The sequence below is a fragment of the Melanerpes formicivorus genome, unplaced genomic scaffold (assembly GCF_026170545.1).
Source record: "Melanerpes formicivorus ecotype bairdi unplaced genomic scaffold, bMelFor1.0.p_v2 SCAF_38, whole genome shotgun sequence".
NCBI classification, from domain to species: Eukaryota; Metazoa; Chordata; class Aves; order Piciformes; family Picidae; genus Melanerpes; species Melanerpes formicivorus.
The window spans coordinates 4,025,450-4,041,092 of NW_027142390.1; the positions used below are offsets into that span (position 1 = coordinate 4,025,450).

Consider the following 15,643-nt stretch of genomic DNA (forward strand, 5'->3'; position numbering starts at 1 on the left):
CTAACAGTTTAGATTTGCTTTATGATTTATCATTTGAGAATTATCTTCAACATTGACTCAAAATACTTTTGAGATTCAAATATATTTCAGTCAAATATTTATTAAGTAGTAGTTAGCAAGTTGCTTTGCCACAGTTATTTGTCCCTGTTTGGTTTTATGTTTAACTTTTCACGACGCCCGTCACAAAACGCTCTGTCTGCAGTTATTGCCTTGTAAATGTTTGGAAGAACAGTAAGTGAAGTTTCATTGCAAAGTAAAGCAGGTGAAAAAAAGGCATTGTAAACCTTGGAAAATTATATTTGAGGACTAAAAAGAAATAATAAGCAGGACTAAATAATTGCAAGGTGGCTGGTGGAAACCAATGAAGCCTGTGAAAAAGATGTGTTGCATTTGGGATACAAACTTGTTGAGTAGTCTGGGTTACAAGAGGCTTTCTGGTTTACTATTTTGGTCATCAGTTGAGCATGTTGGTGCTTTGCAGAGGTCTGGTGTTTATAGTCTTTGGGTTACTGTCTTCAAGCAATATTACTCCTGGCTAATTCCCTGCCTGTATGCTCTGAAGCCGTGGTTTAACACAGCAGCTGCAAGAGTCCTGAAGAGATTGAGCATTTGTATTTAGTTGGTATCATTTCAAGCAACCTATCTGTTTTTTCCCTGTCTTCACTTTGCTCCCCCAGGGTAAGGCTGGGCCCATTGCTGGAGGTGCCTGAGAGATGACTTAGTGAAAAAGCAGATTGTCAGGCATAGCCTACAGTGTAGGTATGAAATGGTTTGCCTCAGGTTTAGGATGAAAGGGAGGAAGAGAGGCATGCTGAAGAAATCTGTGTGAGTCTTTAGTCAGCATGGACACTGATTTACTCCACCTAGAAAGCAGAGGAAGCTACTTCACATACAGGCACTCTGTATCCTGAAAATGCCTAAGGCTGGAATGGGGGAATGGGAGAATGAGAGGAGATAGCATTTACAGCTTACAGTGTGCTGAGTTCCTTCATGTAGTCAAATCCCTATAAAACAGGGTCAAATAACAAAGTTGTGAGGGACTTGTTATCACCCTCCTTCTCCCCCAGTAATTCTAATACTTCAGTATTCGAAACAGGGCAGAAGATAGCTAGCTTGAGCTCTAGTTTTGTTGGCTGTGTGTCCAGTATTTCAGTTTGATGGACCACTTTTTGAAGTAGAGACAATCTTGTGGGTTGTTAATGGTTTCTCTTGCTAAGGGCTCCAGTCTTTTCTTGCACAGTGGTACCTGTTCCTGATAAATGCGGGCAACTGTCAGGAGCTTCTCTTGTTTACTTACACACTCTGGGTGACTCCTAATGGGTAACCTGATAACCCTTTCCTTTCCTTTTTTTTTTTTTTAATGTTGCCCTTTCTTTAACATTTTCTCTTTTATAGTAACAAAAGATCAGCCCAAGGGGATCGTTTATCAGCAATAACCATGGCATTGCAATATGGATCCGAAAGTGATGAGGATGCAGCTTTGGCCGGTAGGAACTGACCTGCAGTTTCTCCCATTTATTTTCTTTAACTAAAATACTTGGAATAAACAAAACTGTAGAGCTCCTACTGTGCTCAGGTACCTTTGGTTCAAAAATATTTTGCAGTGTTTCCAAACTCAGCATACAACTCTGCTAAACCCAATCCCTGTTTCCTTAAAGCGTGGCTGTATAAATGTGCAGCTGGTGGAATAAGGCAGGCCAAACTGGATGCATGTTTTGAGTTCAGTGTATGTTTCTAAGTATACTTTCCCAAACTTTAGGAAACTCTTGCTTGTTTTTATCCCTCTTTATTCCTCTTTCATGAAACAGTAGAAACACTGAAGAAGACTTGGACGCTCCTTGCAGTAAATGAGATTTATAGTGCTGCAGTGGCTTGAGAGAAATCTTGCTCTCACAGAGTTGTCTTCTCTTGCTCTCATGTGCTGTTTGATTGTCTAAGTGCCTGCCAGGTTTTATTTTTTAAAGCAAAGATAATCTATAAAAGGTGTAAGGCTAGATAAATGTTGGAAATTAATTTAGAAATACCTGGTGCAGCCTAGCAGTTGTGAAGTCCTGCATGAAGGTTTATAATGAAACAAAAGGATCCAAGAATCCATGCCTTCATGCAGCATCCTCAGTTTCACAAGAAGCATGCTTTAGCATTATACTATAAGCATAGAATCATAGAATTGTTTTGGTTGGGAAAGACCTCAGAGATCATTGAGTTCAACCATCAACCTAACACCACCATGGCCATCGAACCACATCCCAAAGTGCCATGTCCACATGCTTCTTGAACACCTCCAGGGATGGTGACTCCATCGCCTCCCTGGGCAGCCTGTTCCAATGCCTCACCACTCTTTCAGTAAAGAAATTCTTCCTGATATCCAATGTAAAACGTCCTGGGCACAACTTGAGGCCATTTCCTCTCATCCTACCACTTGATACTTGGGACAAGAGACCAACACCCACCTTGCTACAACCTCCTTTCAGCTAGTTATAGGGAATGATAAGGTCTCTCTTCAGCTTTTTGTTCTCCAGACTAAACACTCCCAGTTCCCTCAGCTGTTCCTCCTAAGACATGTTCTCCAGATGCTTCACCAGCTTTGTTGTTCTATTCTGGACACTTTTCAGCCCATGACTGCTGTTTTCCAGGGCATGGATAGGCTGTAGAATAGGGTGGTTTTTTTTTTGGATCACTTTTGTTCTTGCTGCCAAGCAAGAATGTTTGTTTTGGTTTGGTTTTCCTCGTTAGTCCAGAGTTCAGTTACTGCTTCAGAGCAGCTGCTTTCTGGGACATGTGAGGAGTATTTATTTGGATGGTTCAGTGTGATTTGTTAGCTGCTATTTTTTATCATGATGTGATGAAACTTGTAGAAGATTGCCAGCTCAAATGTACAAGAACACCCCTGGAAGTATTTAAAAGATGTGTAGGCTTGGTGCTTAGGGACATAGTTTAGCAGTGGACTTGGTAGTGCTGGGTTAATGGTTGGACTTGCAGATCTTGGAAGTCTTTTCCAGCCTAGGTGATTCTAGGATTCTCTGAACAGTTTCTGCAGCTCCCTTGCTCCTCATTATGAATCTGTAAATGCAGCTGTAGATGGTCATTATGTGTTACTCACAACTAAGTATTTAATTTTGTAAGCAAGCTATTTTATTTATTGTTATTAATTCATTTAGAAATGTTTTAAGACTGGATGCTGCTTTTGATTTTACTAGCATCTGTCTTCAGTTAGACTTGAGCATTTGTTGCTGTCTGGGTGCTTTGGGAGACTGTTTACAGTAAATCACTTACTGAGTAAAGACTTCAAATACTCCCCTCTCTCTCTGCTCTTTTTCTACCTCATCATCAAGTAAGAGCACATGCATATGATTTATGCATTTTTAGCTGATAATAAAGCTCTGTTCCAGCTGTGAATCAGCTTCCTCCCTTTGCAGTGAAGTCAGTTAAACATCACTCCATTATGAAGCTGTGCCTTCATTAGGAAGCAGTTACTGTTGTAGGGGATGAGCATCAGGAAATGCCTTTTGCTTGGGCCTGTTGAATGGCATTATTTTGTGGTTACAGTTTGCTGCAGAGGCTTTTCCTTATCTGCCAACTGTAGTTGTGGTAACAGCTGCATGGAAAGAAAATAGCTGACTTAATCTCCACTGCCAGTGTGTGCATGGTGGGGGTATGAGACATGGTGCTACTGCATCTTAAAGAGCCTAGTCTTGCATTAGATTGTCCCATAGCAAATACCAACCTTTCTCTCTAAATGAATGATACATTCTTACCCAGTTCTTAAAATAGCAGATTTTGGGAGACTGGCACATTCTTACATACTCAGAAAATGGTGAATATGTTTCACACATTGGTTTTAAAGAACACACATAATGAAAATGTTTATAGCTGTATTACAAGACGATGTAAACACTTCCTTTTTAGTGCCAGTTTAGTTTACTTAGATTCTTACTTAGAGAATTTCTTGTGCTCTACTTTTAATGCAAAGGAAATGTATTTCTTATTGAGGATATTGAACTGCTTTGTTGCTGGCTGGCACATGTCAGAAAACAGCAAGATACTGGACTAGTTTGTTATTGTTTTCACTTTCATAAAAACAAGTTCTTCTGCTTGTTCTGTTTCTTTACTTTCTGATGGAGCACTCAGAACTGAAGTGTTTGAATAAACAAATTGAAGTGTTTGAATAAACAAATGCAAAGTCAGTATTTTGCTGCATAATGTGTTTTGGAAACTTGAACTGATAGCATTCTCTTAGCTGCTAGCCTTTATCTCCATGTTCAGCTTGATATGTTTGGTTCAGGCAAAGCACAGTGCTGTCTCCAGTCCTTTATTTCTGCCTGAGTTATTCTGTCCAGCTCCTGCTTTGCTGACTACTGCCTAGTAGATGCTAGGCCATTAAGTGATGCTGATTGGCATACAGGCACATAATCAGGGTAATTTTGAGTGTCTTCTGTGAAGCAGTGATTAATATCATCATTATGCGTGTGAACACCTACTGAGGTCTGCTTGTGTTTTAGTTTGCATCTAATTTCTCTGGTAGGACTCATGCCTAGGTGAGCCTCATATGCTCACCTAGATCTGCAATGTCAGGCTAGAGGGGAAAAAAAGTACTGTGTTGTCATGCATTCAGTGTCTCTGGCTTTGTCATCATTTCAATATGTCTTTACTGAACTTGGATAGAAAGCTTGAAATGTTGCCAGCCACCACTGAGCAATAATGAAAATGCCAGCTGGAAGCTTGGCGTGAGTGCTAGAGAGCTGTCTGTTGTGTAGCTGCATTTCCCAGTGTGTCGTCTGCCAAGCTTTCCTTCAAACCCATAAGAGGGGTGTAATTTAGCTCTAGTATGTGCAAAACCACACAGGTTTTATGTGATGCCTGTCTGCAAGGTACAGATGACACCTTTAGTGTTACTGCATGGCTGTTTAGTGCTTCCCAACCTGTATTTCCACTGCTGGTGTTTTTATCATCCCTGTTATGTTTCTGTTGCTCATGTGATGTTTCTCCTAACTTCATCTGCAGTAAGTTAGTTCTTCATAGCATGTCTTCCATTCATCCTAACCCTGAAGCATAATACATGCTTCATAGAGTTAACTAGAGAAGTTGGCTGTAAAATATCTAGATACTTTATTATGACTTATTTGTGCTCATTATATAGTATGTCTAAGCCACTTTATTTCTCCTTCATTTGGCTGAATATATTAGAGGGGCATCTTCAGGCTTCTGTGTCTTCTGTCTGTTTTTTTCCTCTCCTAAACTTCACATTTTTTTAAATTCAGCTGTGATTAATGTGGTCTAAAAGATAATAGAAGTCTTAAAGGTCACCTTTCAATACCTAGGCAAAAATTCTCCTCTTCTTAGATTTGGCCATTTTGCTTAATGGGCTGGGTGCTTTTGGAAGTGCCAGACGTGGTTTGGTAGTTTGTATTCTTGCAGTGAGCTCTTGTCAGCAGAATGGCAGTAATTCAATGTACAGATGTACTTGGCACAAATACTTTGTGTCAATGCTTTGAAGGGTGAATGAGAGCCTAGCTGTTGTATAGGTAGTGCATGGTTGAATAGTCCCTGTGCACGGTCTCATATGTGAGCACTTGTCAGCACTTGTAGGTGACAGGGGTGTGTAAACCCATGACAGAAGCGAAGTCTTATCTGATAAGAGAGATTGCAATACCTAGATAAAGTGCTATTTTTGTCAACTTGAGGCTAATAAGGGTATATTTGGTGATGTCCTTCTCTGAGATGTGAAGCTGACTGCCAGAGAGTGGCTGAACACCGTCAGCCGAGGGACTGCCTTTTCTCCTGGCGTAGATCTTTATCCATTCGAAAAGTCAACAAAAAAGCCACTCTGAGTTGTCCTGCTGAGTTTCCCATTTTTCCTTTCTCTCTGTGCAGCTGCTGCTCGTTATGAAGAGGGAGAGTCTGAAGCTGAGAGCATTACTTCCTTCATGGACACTTCTAATCCTCTTTATCAGCTTTATGACACAGTTAGAAGTTGCCGAAATAATCAGGGCCAGCTCATATCCGAACCTTTTTTCCACTTGCCCTCTAAGAAAAAGTATCCTGATTACTATCAGCAAATTAAAGCACCTATTTCATTGCAGCAGATCAGGTAAGAGCACAGAATGCAAACTGCATCTGGTGGGACCCTCTTTAAGGGTTTCTTTTATCTCCAGAATCCTATCTTGTGGTCAGGTGGTTGATACCTAATGCAGTGTGTGCTATCTTTCCTCTAGGTTTGGTTGCAGCTTGTTTCAGCTCAGTCTGCATCAGTCTTGTGATCATCTTTTGTAGAGGGCTGCCTTTGGGTTTGTCTTCCATGGAGTTTCATTTGTAATGTGATTGAAAGTTTGCCATATAATTCTGACAGCTAGGTGGGCAGCAGAGATGAAACCTTCTACAGAACTCCCCCATCTTTTCTCTTTCCTTGATTGTGATGGCTTGGTTACTTTTTGCTGCCATGGTTTTTTAATAGTCTTCAGCAAAGTGAATTGTAGAAATACAGCTGCAGTGACAATCCTTTAGTCTAGGTTGTGGAGATAAATGTGGTGAATAATTATTTTGGTTTATGATGTAGCTAGTTTGGACTGAAGTAAGCAGAGCTGTGATACAAGAAAGGTTCATCAGGTTCCGAGGGAGCAGCTGTTAGCTTTGTAAATGAATGAAAAGAAGTTAGCAGCATCTTTGGTGGCCCAAGATAAGCTAATGTGATGGGTATGTATCAGGGTCCTGAGTGCATTAATAGACCTTAGTGCATTAATAGACCTTAATGGCACTGACCAGCCTTAGGTGGCCTTAGTCTCCTGCCCAGTGGCCACTGGTCCTTAAGTCCATGTTTGAGCTGCATTGCAGGAATGCTGGTCCTCCAGATTTAGTGAGGGAGGACTAGACCTAACACTATTCACTACATAGGTCTGTAAATTTTAGCTATCCCATAATATAAACTGCTAGACATGGCATACTTGAATAAGCAGTGTCTTTCTTAAATCAGAAAGTAATAAAGCTGCTTTTTTGCTGGTGGTGTGGTTTTTTTGAACCTGTCAGAAGGGGTTTTGCCTGTGCTGGGGACTGAGTATGGAGCTGCCATGCTGCTTACCTGTCCATCAGTGGCTTTAAAGCATTTTTTTCTTACCTTTTAGTGCAGCTATTGGCTTGGCAAAGAAAATGTCTTGTCTTGAATGAAGCACAAAATGTGCTTGATGGAAATTGAGAAGTCATTAACAGTTGTCATGAAGCTTTTTGTCTGAGTGTACCAAACAGTCTCAACTCAAATTATGTGTTAGCAGATGCAACTGAGAGACACCTTCCATGAAAACTACATTTGATATCATAGTATCAGTCAGGGTTGGATATTTGTCCCAAATTGGTTTTTGCTTTTCTTGTAGTGATTGAGGACACACTGGAGCTGGAAGAAATGACAAAGCAATGCTCTGCATTCAGTAACACTTGTGCAGCTGTCATCCTGGCAACGTGCCTGTCCCTCAGGACAGCTTTATAGACACCTGCACTTCTCAGTAGTTTTTATAGCAGTTTCAGCTCTGTGCTATGTTTAATCCAAGTATGACTTCCTCAGCCTTGGCTGACCAGTGGAGAGTCCTGTTTAACACAAGTTAAACGTTGTTTGCTAGTTCAGTTGTAGGGTCAGATTGGCAGGGAAGTTTTGGGACTAAAAGCTTGTTATATTGAATGTGTTTTGTGCTGGGGTTTTTGCTCCATGAGGCAGGTTCATGTTCAGCCAGGTGCTGCAGAAAGCAGGTTAGATTTAGAAGTGGGGTGTAACTGGTGGATGTGACAGCAAGCCAGTGAGCAGAGATGTGAAGGAGAGTGACTCTGCAGTTGTCATAGGGTTTGGGGGTTGCATTGTTAAGGGTTCCTGTTTTCTGTTGCGCTTAAGGTTGTTGGAAGACTTACCAAAAATTGGCTAGGACTTTCTGGCTTGTGGCAAGAAACACGAGCAAACACGTGAAGCTACTGGCAGACAGTGCAGGGATTCATCTGTTCAGCATATGAAAATTCACCTTTTTTTTGTTGTTAACCTTTTTTTAACTCTTTTCACCTGAAATGTGCTTTGCAGGTAGCACCACTCAGCATCCAGGTGGTTTTAAGAGAAAGCAAATATGGGCAGGAGTTAACATGGGAGGTGTTGGGCACTTTTGATTCTTATTGAAGAGGAGTGGAATCCATGTGTAGGGAAGTCAGTGTTCATGGCCATGTGGAGCTAACCTGTCGCATTGGCTTCAGTAGCCCTACACATCGCAGCTGAGGTGTACTGGAGTAGTCTCAGCAGGTTGTGCTTCTGCCTTATCTCTACCATGTCTCATCCAAGTATGAAAACAGGACTTCAGTCTGCACAACTCCCAGAAGGGCAGCTCTCAGAATTACTGAAATCATTCTTTAGGAATGTAACTGTAGTTACAACTGGAAGCTGTGACCGTAGCTTCAGAAAAAGAGAGGACATTCCTGTCACCAGAGCCCTTTGGGTATCGATTTATCATGAAAATGAAGATGTGGAAGAACTGTGTTGCCATGTGTAGCTTGTGAAATACCTGATCAGTGTTTCTCTTCTGCAGAACCAAACTGAAGAACCACGAATATGAAACTTTAGACCAGCTGGAGGCTGACCTGAACTTGATGTTTGAAAACGCCAAGCGCTACAATGTTCCCAATTCTGCCATCTATAAAAGAGTACTGAAAATGCAGCAGGTTATGCAGGTATGTGGAGTGCTGCAGTCAAAAGGATTTCATTCCAGATGTGATTTTATTTCCCTAATGAATATTTTTCCAAAGTAATTTTAAGCTAGATCTTTATTTACAGTAGGATTTTCTTGCCTCAGGGGACGTATAGGAATGAACAGCATCACACAGTGATTTTTCTTCAGCACATTTGCTGTCCTCTGTGGTTTCTGTTGGTCACTCTTATTCTTTAGTATCACTTCTAACCCAATTAAGTTATAAGAAAATTGATGAGGTGCAGAAAGCTTTTTAGGTTTGCAGGTAAGTATTGATGAGGTGCAGAAGGCTTTTTAGGTTTGCAGGTAAGTGGGGGATGGTAAAACAGTTCAAATACCATAAAATGTTCTGGCTAAGCGCTGCAGTCTGAAGTGACATTGTTGTCAAATTGCTGCCTTAAAAACTTCTCTGACAGCTAAAAAGAGTTATGCTGCTGTTTTATGTCAGCCAGCTGGTATTTAAAAAGCCAATTGGATATTTGGATGGTGATTTAATCTCAAAACCTGTAGCTCCATCTTTCTTTGTTGATCTGATCTGTTTGGAGGGCTAGTGCTATTCTGGAACTGTCCAGCAGTGAGTTCGGTTTCAGGGATTTCATCCTTTTTCAGGCAAAGAAGAAGGAGCTTGCTAGGAGAGATGATATTGAAGATGGGGATAGCATGATTTCTTCTGCTACATCTGATACTGGAAGCTCAAAAAGGAAAAGGTATGCAACCTCTGTGGTTCCTGCAGACCATGGCACTGCTGCATGTTATAAGGATTTGATACTCTGAAACTTTAAACCTTTGTAAATGTCGGCTCCAGTTAATTGAAAACTGTTTGCTGACTTCGTTTTCCTTTTCTGGTGTGTTAGTTGACAGTTGTCAACACAACATCAGTAAGTGGCATGGACACTGCAGTTGCACTGAATTCAGTAGGTTTTGTTAGGGAATTTCAGTATTTTAATTTGTGTTATTTATTTCAGCCTGGTCTGTGGAATGTCTTCACAGATTGTTTTGCTTCTTTTCTACTGCTTCTCCAATATGTTGCTATGTTGGTTGGGTAGCAATTTCAGAATGTCATCAGAGTTCAATAATTTTTTGGTAAAGTTTACAGTATTACTCTACAAATATTTGTATTTGTTGAAGTCTCCTGGCATAAACATTTTCATTTTCCATGACCTGAACTCTGCTTAAGGAATTCTCATCATTAATGTTAGAGGACTACTTCTTTCCCTTCTGAAATTGCACTTTTTGGTTACTTGCCTGTCAGTGGCTGGGCCAGGGAGGACATCTGACAAATAGATAAATGAGTATAGTGGGTTGATCTTTGCTAGATACTGCCATGTAAATGAAATTCACCATGATTTACAATGTACTGGTTTAGTGAGCAATAAAGATGATTTAGGGAAGGGATTCTGTAACAGTGATAGCTGGTGAATAGAATAGGATAGGATAGAATAGAATAGAATAGAATAGAATAGACCAGACCAGGTTGGAAGAGACCTTCAAGATCATCATGTCCAACCTATCATCCAACACCACCCAACCAACTAAACCATGCAGCCAAGCACCCTGTCAAGTCTCCTCCTGAACACCTCCAGTGATGGTGACTCCACCACCTCCTCGGGCAGCCCATTCCAATGGGCAGTCACTCTCTCTGTGTAAAACTTCCTCCTGACCTCCAGCCTAAACCTCCCCTGGCACAGCCTGAGTAGAGGATAATAGGAATTTGATATCAGTGTTGGAAGTGGGGAAAAGAGCCCTTGTCATTTATTCTGTTCCTTTTGGTTTTTCACCTCGCAGTAAAAAGAATATGCGAAAGCAGCGAATGAAGATCTTGTACAACGCAGTTCTGGAAGCTCGAGAGCCAGGCACAGGCAGACGGCTCTGTGATCTCTTTATGGTTAAGCCATCCAAAAAGGACTATCCAGACTACTATAAAATTATCTTGGAGCCAATGGACTTGAAAATGATAGAACACAACATCCGCAACGATAAGTACGCAGCGGAAGAAGCCATGATCGAAGACATGAAGCTTATGTTCCGGAATGCAAGGCATTACAACGAGGAAGGCTCCCAGGTACCATTTTGATTCTGCAGTCACACTTAACCTTTCTGCTCCTTTGTTAGGATGGTTTGGCTTTGACTTTTACTCACATTGTGTATGGTAATTGCTTATTGAGCTGAAATAGAAATAGAACTTTCTGCTGATGCTTTGAATTCTGTCTTCGTCTCTGGTTGCATAAATGTGGAATGCAACAGGCTCCTTTGTGAAGGTTAGGCTTTAGTTCCTGTTAGCTAAACCTGTTGCTCCACTGTACAGAATGTCATCTGAATGTTTCCTAGTATGCTTTAAAAAAAGAAGATGGCTACTCAGTGCACGTTATTCACCTTCAGTTAATCCCATGAAGGTATTTGCACGGTGAGCAGCCATCTGCATGTCATTTGAACCTCAAAACCTCTGAGAAGGGAGGTCTTGGAAAGGAACAAGTTTTATTTTCATGGAAGTGGGGAGTGTGGGAGATCAAACTAGAAGACTTGACTTGCTTAGCCTGCCTGAGTCGTCATCATTGGAGGTTTTCAGGAGGAGACTTGATGGGGTGCTTGGTGCCATGGGTTAGTTGTTTAGGTGGGTTGGATTGGTTGATGGGTTGGACACGATGATCTTGAAGGTCTCTTCCAACCTGGTTTGTTCTATGTAAAAAAGGAGTCTGAAAGGAATATGCTTTCCATTTATAAATATACTGTAGGGTGTTTCTATATTGTGATGTTTCTCAGCCAGCAAGCTTGATGTTGTGCAACAGAGTGATGGTAAGAAGTCTCTCAGTCTTTGTGAGGAGAAACTTTTGTCACCTACAATGTAGGCTGCATTCACTGAGGTTGGATTTGAAGACCCAGGAGGACTATTCTGGTCCTGTACCTTGTTGGAATCACAGTAGTTCAAGAAGTCTTTAAGTACTCAGCAGAATGGTTTGGTGAGGAATTTGGTAAGACACTTGTGCCTTGCCATTTTGGAGTCTTTGAAATAGAAGTGCAGCTTAATTGGATAATTTGTGCAAGATTTACATCCTCCTGATTTAGATGGTGTTCATCAATTTTGCTTACTTAACCTGTCTGTTAAAGGTGTACCTTTGAGAAATAAGCCCTTCTTTTTACTTAAGTGCTTGGTTTTGCATTCAGCTTTTTCCAACTAACATTTAAATGTTTCTTGGGGGCTCGTTCTGGACTAGCCCAAAGAGAATAAACCTTGTTTTGGCTTGTTTTTTGATTACTTTACTGATTAATAGGTATACAATGATGCCCATATGCTGGAAAAGATCCTTAAAGAAAAAAGGAAAGAACTGGGACCCCTAGCTGAAGATGATGATGTTGCATCCCCTAAACTAAAGCTAAGTAAGGCAACCTCCTACATTGCTATGTCTCATTTCAACCCTTATGAAAACCAACAACAGAGATTAACAGATCTTCCTTTTAGAACAGAAGACATGATCTGCAAATATACACTGATAAATGCAAAGTAGCATTGCCTTTTCAAAGGCATGACAGCAGTGGTGTGTGTGTATGTTATTGTCTGTAGCATTGTCTAGGAAAAGTAACTTACAACAGAGAAAGCAAACTTAGGAATAGTTGGCATGACTGGCATTTTGCCATGTGGTGCTGTTCAAATGTTAGGTGCTGCACTGTGCTCCATGACACTTGATTAGCATGCTTCATGTGTGCTACAGGAATTGCTTACAAGTAAGGTGTTGCTCAAACTGAGTCAAACTCTTCATTTCCCTGGTCAAATGTCTGGGATTTGCACAAAATGCTGAAAGAAACTGGAGCTTTATTTGGAAAATGACTGAAAGCCATGAAATGTACAAGAATGGCTGTTCCTGCGTTGCCTTTACAAATTAGGTTTGCTGCTGTTCAGATCTTACCTTCCCTCAATAGCAAACTGCGATGGATAACATTGCACAGAAGGGATTAAAGGAATTAACTGCACACAGCATGCTTGAAAATAGAAATGTGCAGTTCTTTGGTAAGGCACAAGCAGAGAATTTGCAGGCAGTGACTGTGCAGTACAGTTACAGAGCTCCTAAACTCATCCAAAAGCTGGTCTGATAATCCCATGGGAGGCTTTGTTTCACATTTTACCTGTAACAGTCCTCTCAGATTTGGTATAAATCTGTTCTGAGGGTACCTGGTAATATTTAGAAAGCTCAATTTTAGTGCTGGATGGATGGATTTTTAATGGCTCATGTAGAGCTAGTATGACTAAGTTGAGTTTAGTGGAGTTATTAATTAGATAGAAAAAGTTTTCCATGCTTACATATGAAGAGATCTTCACCAGCTGGACCACATAGCCACATGTGATGCTGTGTGTGACTAAAATAGTGTTTTCCAAAAGAAATTACTTGCAGTTATAAAAGGAAGCTGCAACTTGGAGTGGGCTTCCTGTTGTGAGTCTTCTGCTCAGACCATAAAGTGGTTCTCCACTAAGCAGTTCTGCAAGGAAAAGGAGGTGGACAAAGAAGTGTTCAAGCCCTGGTTTTGTATTGATTTTCTTTTTTCCTCCTTCTTTCCTTTTTCTTTTTCTCCTCCTCTTGTTTTGTGTTTTTGTCTGCTTAGGTAGAAAAAGTGGCATCTCTCCTAAGAAATCCAAGTACATGACTCCAATGCAGCAGAAACTGAACGAAGTGTATGAAGCAGTTAAAAATTACACAGACAAGCGAGGCAGGAGGCTGAGTGCCATCTTCCTGAGGCTGCCCTCTCGCTCTGAACTTCCTGACTATTATGTCACCATCAAAAAGCCCGTTGACATGGAAAAGATCAGAAGCCATATGATGGCCAATAAATACCAGGACATTGACTCCATGGTAGAGGACTTTGTAATGATGTTCAATAATGCTTGCACGTACAATGAGCCAGAATCTTTGATTTATAAAGATGCTCTGGTCCTGCATAAAGTTCTGCTTGAAACTCGGAGAGAAATAGAAGGAGATGAGGATTCTCATGTGCCCAATGTCACTTTGCTAATACAGGAACTCATCCATAACCTTTTCGTATCTGTTATGAGCCACCAGGATGACGAGGGCAGGTGCTACAGCGACTCCTTAGCTGAGATTCCTGCTGTGGATCCCAGCTTCCCAAATAAACCTCCTCTGACTTTTGATATTATTAGAAAAAATGTGGAAAATAATCGCTATAGGAGATTGGACTTGTTCCAGGAGAATATGTTTGAGGTCCTGGAGAGGGCGAGGAGGATGAACCGGTGAGTGAAGCCAGAATGGTTCAGGTACCCTCATCATATGATCCTCATCATCATGAGAAGGCTCCGAGGTGACCTAGTTGTAGCCTTCCAGTATCTGAAGGGGGCCTACAGGAAGGCTGGGGAGGGACTTCTCAGGATCTCAGGTAGTAATAGGACTAGGGGGAATGGGATGAAGCTGGAGGTGGGGAGATTCAGACTGGATGTGGGGAAGAAGTGCTTCCCCATGAGAGTGGTGAAGCCCTGGAATGGGTTGTCCAGGGAGGTGGTTGAGGCCCCATCCCTGGAGGTGTTTAAGCCCAGGCTGGATGAGGCTCTGTCCAGCCTGATCTAGTGTGGGGTGTCCCTGCCCATGGCAGGGGGGTTGGAACTAGATGATCCTTGTGCTCCCTTCCAGCCCTGACTGATACTATATGACTTTTGTGTGTTGACATTAGATAAAGGATGAAGCTTTTTTAGGGAATTTGCTTTCCTTGATATGAGTGTTTAGAAAACTAAGTCTCAAAGGTTCTGTCAGGTCTTCAGTGGAATGTATGCTTTTGATTAAAAAGAGGAAGTTAGATTTCTGTCATGGGATAAGCTTGCTGTTACTCTTCCAAAAGCACAGCTCATGAAAACTTGGTTTGTGCTGATTTTCAAATAAAAGAAACAAACAGGAGGAGTTGTTCACCAGCTTCTTGACTCTCTTGGAGCAGTCACACTTGCATGAGCTATGGTAATAGTGTGCAAAACCTATGAACACTTGCAGCTTCTTGCCAGGTTTTACCTGAGTTGGGAGAGTATGTGGGGATGTACACGTGAGATCCGGACTGTGAAGGAGAGGAGGTAAAAAAACATCTACTAACAGTAGTGTGGGTAATTAAATCAGTTTCATTAATAATCTATTACTACTCCAGTTTACAGACTTCACACTGTCTGCTGCTTACTATCAGTAAGCACAGAAATGTCTTGGTAGAGTGAAGCTTTAGTTTTGTCACCAGTGTGGGGACTGGCGAGTATGTGTTTAAAATCCTTTGTGGCTCTGCAACAAACTGTTCCTGTCCTGTTGTACGTGCATTTGTACAGGACTGATTCAGAGATCTATGAGGATGCAGTTGAACTTCAGCAGTTCTTCATTAAAATTCGAGATGAACTTTGTAAGAATGGAGAGATTCTCCTTTCACCTGCTCTCAGCTACACCACCAAGCATCTTCACAACGATGTAGAAAAGGAAAAGAAAGAAAAGCTGCCCAAAGAAATAGAGGAGGATAAGCTCAAAAGAGAGGAGGAGAAGAGAGGTAACTGCTTTCTTTTCATTGATTGTTTTTAAATGTATTAGTACTGTGTCCAGTTCTGGGCCCCTCAGTTTAAGGAGGACATTGAGACTCTTGAATGTGTCCAGAGAAGGGTAACAAGGCTGGGGAGAGGCCTTGAGCACAGCCCTGTGAGGAGAGGCTGAGGGAGCTGGGGTTGTTTAGCCTGGAGAAGAGGAGGCTCAGGGGAGACCTTATTGCTGTCAACAACTCCCTGCAGGGTGGTTGTGGCCAGGAGGGAGTTGGTCTTTTCTCCCAGGCAGCCATCACCAGAACAAGAGGACGCAGTCTCAAGCTGTGCCAGGGGAGGTTCAGACTGGATGTTAGGAGGAAATTCTTCACAGAGAGAGTGATTGGCCATTGGAATGTGCTGCCCGGGGAGGTGGTGGAGTCACCATCCCTGGAGGCATTCA

General features: G+C 41.6%; 1 protein-coding gene across 14 annotated transcripts in view; it reads left to right on the forward strand.

Moving 5' to 3' along the window:
- Window positions 1-15,643, forward strand: part of PBRM1 (polybromo 1) — a 71,027-nt gene that overhangs the window by 17,016 nt on the left and 38,368 nt on the right. For all 14 annotated transcript variants that reach the window (XM_068157879.1, XM_068157885.1, XM_068157881.1 and 11 more), the window contains 8 exons: window positions 1,396-1,487; window positions 5,872-6,088; window positions 8,547-8,688; window positions 9,315-9,412; window positions 10,491-10,767; window positions 11,975-12,080; window positions 13,299-13,941; window positions 15,004-15,215. In XM_068157879.1, the coding sequence (XP_068013980.1) occupies window positions 1,396-1,487; window positions 5,872-6,088; window positions 8,547-8,688; window positions 9,315-9,412; window positions 10,491-10,767; window positions 11,975-12,080; window positions 13,299-13,941; window positions 15,004-15,215 (1,787 nt within the window). The remainder of the gene's footprint in view (window positions 1-1,395; window positions 1,488-5,871; window positions 6,089-8,546; window positions 8,689-9,314; window positions 9,413-10,490; window positions 10,768-11,974; window positions 12,081-13,298; window positions 13,942-15,003; window positions 15,216-15,643) is intronic.